Source organism: Meleagris gallopavo, chromosome 10, assembly GCF_000146605.3.
Source record: "Meleagris gallopavo isolate NT-WF06-2002-E0010 breed Aviagen turkey brand Nicholas breeding stock chromosome 10, Turkey_5.1, whole genome shotgun sequence".
Classification (NCBI taxonomy): domain Eukaryota; kingdom Metazoa; phylum Chordata; class Aves; order Galliformes; family Phasianidae; genus Meleagris; species Meleagris gallopavo.
The window spans coordinates 11,435,000-11,441,086 of NC_015020.2; the positions used below are offsets into that span (position 1 = coordinate 11,435,000).

Genomic DNA, 6,087 nt, shown 5'->3' on the forward strand with positions numbered 1-6,087 from the left:
AGCTGAAAGCATAAAAAACAGCACAGACATTAGCTTGGAGTAGGTCAGAATAAATACTCCTCTTTCAGATGACAAGTGGATGCGTCCTGCCTGGAGCTCTCCCCTACAGAGCCATAGTACTGCTCTTCACCCCTAGCAGTGTCTCAGGAAACAGGAATTACAGCATGCTCCACTGTGGAGCCAGAACTCTTAAATAAGTATTTAAAGCATACAAGCTGTTCCTAATACTGTCTCCAGATTATGAGATGCATTTTTGGGGTGTAAACTCCCATTTGAAGATGGAGAGTTCCTGTCAGGACACCCCACTTCAACGGTCTGTTACCACTTCTGCTGGAGTAGTTTCCAAGTGTAGTTTCTCAAATTGTATTGCTATGTCCACTTTAATACAGCAGGATATGTGATCTTTGTCTCGAAACCTCTTTAAGAGGTTAACCTACCAGAGATGATTGTTACTATTTGACAATACTTGAATTATTCAGTCTCTTCAGACTATTTGAGCTAGTGTTAAGTTTAACGGATGATTTCTAACCCAGTAAATCTCACCTTTGCATTTTGGGAATGGCTCTGACCACTGACCCTGTGCCATGCACTTAATGCTGGATGGGCCCTCCAAAACGTAGCCTTCTCGGCAATGGAAATCACAATGTGAGCCATAGGTGAGATCTGCAGAAGCACAGCTCACAGAACCTTCTTCTGGCCAGGTTACAGCCTCACACCTCACAGCTGCAACGCACAGATCACAACAGCAGTCAGCACAGAGGTCTTAGGAATTCAACATGCCAATCAAAGCTGATAGGCCCAAGGGCTCGGGCAGGCGTGGAAAAACGTACCTGCACAGGATGGCTGCTGCTTGTCCCAGGCCCAGAGATCCACACTGCAGCGTGGATGGTCCTGTCAGAGCAAATCCTTCCTCACAGGTGAACTCACAGGTGGTACCCAGGTAAGCTCTCCAGAGGGATGGGAGCAGTTCAGAGAGCCATGAGTGGGCATTTGTAAAGCAGGGCAGGTCACAGCTGAAAGCATAAAAAACAGCACAGACATTAGCTTGAGATAAACTTAAAAAAAGCATTTTTTCTTTCCTGAAACTTAGTAACATATCTAATGCATAGAAACAGCTTTAGATATAGGCCAGAATCTCAGTTTGTATCCATTAATAGAGTTCCACAGACTTCAGTGCTGCTATGTATAATGCAGAAATCTCATCTACCTTGCTTGACAAGCTCACCTTTGCATGATGCAAGTGTGTCGGACCAGTTTCCAGAAGACGTACAATATACTGACTCCAGTCCATTCAGCTCATAGCCTTCTTCACATTGAGCTGTGCATGACGAGTTGTAGCTGAAGTCCTCCAACGGGTGGTTGCACTCAAGGCTTCCGTGATCAGGTTTCTTTAGTGGATCACAAGTCTTAACTTCAAAGGAACACAAGAAGGTACATAGTCAGTCTCTTTTGTTAAGCGGGCAAATCAAGCCAGACAAACAGAACTAAGCTAGCATGACCATCTCCCTGGTTGGAAAGAAGGATGTAGTAATCTTACCAAATTCACAATCTGGCCCATAGAATCCAGGGTTACACTGGCAGGTGTGATTGTTAATAGTCTCTATGCATTCTCCACGGCCACTGCAGAAAGATGGATTGCAAGAAGCTGCAAAAGAGAAAAAAAAAAGAAAGAAGTCCATCAAATAAAAGAATCAGCACTGGCCACTAATTAAATCTGGTCTGTGCTTCCTTTATCTTTCTGTCACTAAAGAAGCAGTTTGTGAAGCAAAAGAAATGGAGGAAATTTTGATATATTAGTTAAATCTGCCATTTTACAGAAGCATTTCAGAAATCAATGCCTCTGACAGACTAGCTCACAATGAAAAGATTCCAAGGGAAACTCTAAGACCACTTGCTCTCAGGTAGATATTAATGATATTTAAAATGCAAAAGGAACAATATGCGTGAGATAAGTAGAAAACCTCAGCAGAGGCATTCTTCCTTACCTCAGCTCTGAATTGACAGATATTTGACTTAGATTTATTTTTTTTTTTAAACCTAGCCTTAGTAATCTCTATATAGAGTGTATAGCATACATACATGATGTTAGATTTAACCCAATGCTCTATAGCCAGCAGAGAGACAGACACCTTCAAAAGGACAATTCTTATCTAGCTCAGACAATTACTTGATGAAAGCCAACTTCTGAAAGAGCCATTTTCTCTCCACTGATTATAGAGCCTGATGGCTTGCTTAGAAAAGATGTATTATACTCTGAGGGCTAAGAGGTGAGATCCATCTAGCTCTTAGAAAAAGAGCAATCTCAGCCCTGTGAGTAAGGATAAGTGTAGGATGTTCACACAGTCAGGCAGTTAGCATGTAAAACTAGGTTAAACAACCCATTCCACTATCTCATCTCCACAGGGGCTCACTGAAATGGACTTTATGATACTATACCTGTATAGCACAAGGCAACCTTTTTTTTCTCACACTTCTCATCATTCCATTTGCCGTCATCCTTCCCTCTTTTGATGTAGATTTCAACACAGTCCTCGTTGTTCCCTTTGCCATTTGGTTCACCTGAAGCCCAATTTTCTGCTTCATCTGTCAGTTCTTTGTTTGTTCCGACCCAGATCCATGTACCATTAATTTTTCTGATACCAATCCAGTAGTAACTCGGATTGAAGGGTAAGAAGTCATTAAGATGGTTGATTTCATCCTTATTTTGAATGGCAACCATGTTAGTATACCTCTTTTTGCACCATAACTCTGCCTCTTTGTAGGTCATGTTTGTGTCTGAATAATGGTATGTCCAACAATTCACCACCTCTAGTATTGTAAGCCCTAGAATGAAAAGATGGCAAAAAGTTGGTATTGGACATTTCCCCAACTCTTTCTCTAGAAAGGATACACAAAACTTTATAAACATTGCACATTTGTCAATATCTGAAACGGCATTAAAATTTAGTGGCAATTATTTTACAAGTTATTAACCAACAAGTTTCAAAACAGGCAAGTCACCATCAAGTATAGCAACTTCAGCCTGTCAAACTATGTCCATTTATACAAAGATCTGCAGAATTCATATCACATCATAGGAGCCAATTACACTTTTGTCAGGCAATCAGGGTAAAGTTTTGCATTGCAGTTACAGCTTTTTCTATGTGAATCTAGCCTCAAGCTAATTCAGTCAGATTCAAAAAATATCTGTTTAATTCCAAACTCAAAACTAAGCACACTAACCTTGCCACTCAAATAGTTTTCTGCATACACTTACCGTAAGCAAGAAGAGACAGGAACCACAGGCAATTCATTTCTCTGTGTTTTCTCCTCTCTTTATCTTTTAAGCAGATGGCTATGAAAGATCAAAGGAACACATTTGTAGAGAATATACACCACGTTTTTTTACTATCCAATATAAAATACTGCCTGAGCAATCTTCTCTGCATACTTTTAGAGCATCATTCTAAAGAATTAAGTAAGATTTCCATTCTTGAGAGATCAACCATTTAAAACAGCTCTTAATGTCAAGATAGCTTTTAAATTTAAATAGCTCTTAAAAAAAAACAACATTAGCACAGAATTCTCTCTCCAGTTTTCCTCTAGCTGAGATAGAATATAATAAAACAGCCAATTTATACTCACAGGTTGTAGCTGTATTGGTCAGGTGCTGTAGAAGTCCTCTGTAATATTTCTCAGTGACTGCTCTCTGTTGCTGAGCTGCTGAACACGGACTTGAAGATAAAGCTCAGCTCAAAGTGTCTGGACTGTGTCTCCCTTGCCTGTAGTACAGCCTTTTATTCTCTCAGCCAGCCTGTTGTTCATAGTACGGGAAATTCCACGTAAAAAAAATTTCTTGGAAAACCCCAGGATCACATCCTCACACATGAAGCTCAATGATTCCCCTTGCCAATCAGCCCTCCCATGCTGTGCTGCCAAGCTGCCAAATGGTAGATTACAGCTTTACTGACAGAAGCACACAATTCCAGGATATCAGAAAGGAGCAAGAAAGTTAAAGAGTTTGTTGTCTAAATAGATTCCAACTTTTCTCCTAGGAGAATGTTTTGCACCAAGCTGCTACCATTTCTTTTGGCATCTCAGTAAGAAAGGCATTGACAATTAAAAGCTGGCTAACTAATTCATTGAGTAAAGATTAAAATTGCAGCTGGTCAATCTCTTCCTTGTGGGACACAGCACATTGTGCAGAATGTGGACTTAGCTCTGACCTTGAACAATATGTTCCAATATTCTCATCTCAATAGTTACAATTCCTTACCAGGTGCATACAATATTTCAGGTGGACAAGACAATATACTAGTCATAGACTGAATCCACCCACATTGATTGTGTATACACTGATTAATTACACGACTGCATAGTGCAGTCACATGGTGTCAATGGTATGAAGGCACACAACTGGGTAGTCATGGATACTGTGCTATAGCTGGTTGGTGAGGGGTTATGGGCTATCCATACATCTATATGTGCTTCTGGATATAAAGTATGTACTGCTGAGGGCTGTACGTAGGTGAACATGCTTGGTTCTCCACCCTATGCAAAGGCACGATACTTGAGATGTGTTGCAGGGTCCACACTCCCCAGCAGTCCCACCTCTGGTCAATTGGAAGTGGCATTATTCCCTTGTGCCCTGACCAGTAGAGTCACCTCACCCCTTGTTCCACAGCCACGTAGGCAGTAACCATGAAGACTCCAGCACATGGTTCAGTTGCTAAATTAGTATCCAGGCACAAAGACTCACCATTACAGGTAAGGTTTAGTCTCAACAAGTGTTGTCAGCAACAGGAGGACAGAGGGCATTGTCTTTCAGATCTGTAAAACAGTTATAGTTCATACTGTACACGTTGAAACACATATTTTGAAGGCTCACTCAGCCTGTCCTTCCAGTGGCTCTTGGATCCCAAGCTAAGATCTTAGTTGATGTCATTTCCCCAAGAAGTACTAAGTGGAGGCTCATGCTGGCTATTGGGAACAGGTTCTTCACAAAAGGGTGGTCAGGCACTGGAACAGGCTCCCCAGGGGAAAGGGGCTTGACACTGAGCTTGCAGGAGTTGAAGTGTCTGGACAACGCTCTCAGTCATGTGGTCTGATATTTGGGTGTTCTGCATGGAGCCAGGAGTTGGGCCCAGTGATCCTCATGGATCCCTTCCAAATCAGGATATTTTATGATTCTACGTAGATCCCTACTCATCAGCAGCATCAGCATCATCCTGGTACATACTGTACTGCTCTTCATGATTCATCCTCGCAGCAACTGATGAGCAGTATGAATTTGAACATGGACTTTTTTATTCAGGATCACAGCCGTGTGGCTTCACAATGTAAATCAGTTTCTCAGCATGTCTGAGTGAAGGAGAGCTTTCACTTGGTGTTTCAAAAGCATTACTTCTTTCTACTAACCCATCCCCTCAGGGATGGTGAGGGATACGACAGATCCAATGCACATCAGTCTTGACAGCACGTTGCCACACCATATGATGCAGAAAAGAGGATCCATTATCTGATGGATGCATGTAGGCTATCTATAGGGTATCTCCAAGGGTAGACACATGTAGGGTATATCGTAGTAGGTATAAGGAATATACTTCAGCAGATTTTTTCCTCAAAACTGGGACAAGGCATAACACATTCTCTTTGAATTCAGCATAACAAGTGCCTAAGAATGGAAATATATCAACCTATTTCTAAGCGAGTTACTATGTTAAGATATTCCTTTCAATACCAGCTGACAGCTTGACAGCTTAAGCTATCAGCATTCTATTCCACCTGGAGCTGCTGATAAATATTACAGCAGAACAGGTAGACTGGGTAAAGGCATAAAGCAGTTTCAAGGACTACCTTTTGCTTTATTCAAAAAAGTAAAACATTTGTGAGAACCCATAGCTTGATAAATCTCTACCAATTAAGAGAAGCCATCAAAGGAAAGAGAACACAGTAAGTAGTATACAGTCAGCTGTTACTATCAAAATTGACTTTCCTAGAGGCTGCAATGAAGTCCTTGAAAGCTTGGCAAAATCAGTTAATGTTAAGAATGAGAATTAAAACCTTACACTGAATATTTGCAGGGAGAGGTGTACTTTCTAGCAGGTG

The 6,087-nt window shown here is 41.2% G+C and overlaps 1 protein-coding gene across 1 annotated transcript; it reads right to left on the reverse strand.

Annotated features, from left to right (window-relative positions):
• Positions 1–888: 888 nt before the first annotated feature.
• Positions 889–5,777, reverse strand: LOC104909321 (E-selectin). The gene is made up of 7 exons (XM_031554825.1): positions 4,739–5,777; positions 3,625–3,793; positions 3,257–3,334; positions 2,437–2,823; positions 1,538–1,645; positions 1,226–1,411; positions 889–1,013 (listed from the first exon to the last, which is right to left on the reverse strand). The coding sequence occupies exons 3-7, from the start codon at positions 3,291–3,293 to the stop codon at positions 895–897; spliced, it is 837 nt and encodes a 278-aa protein (XP_031410685.1). The 5' UTR covers positions 3,294–3,334; positions 3,625–3,793; positions 4,739–5,777; the 3' UTR covers positions 889–894.
• Between the last annotated feature and the right edge of the window lie 310 nt (positions 5,778–6,087).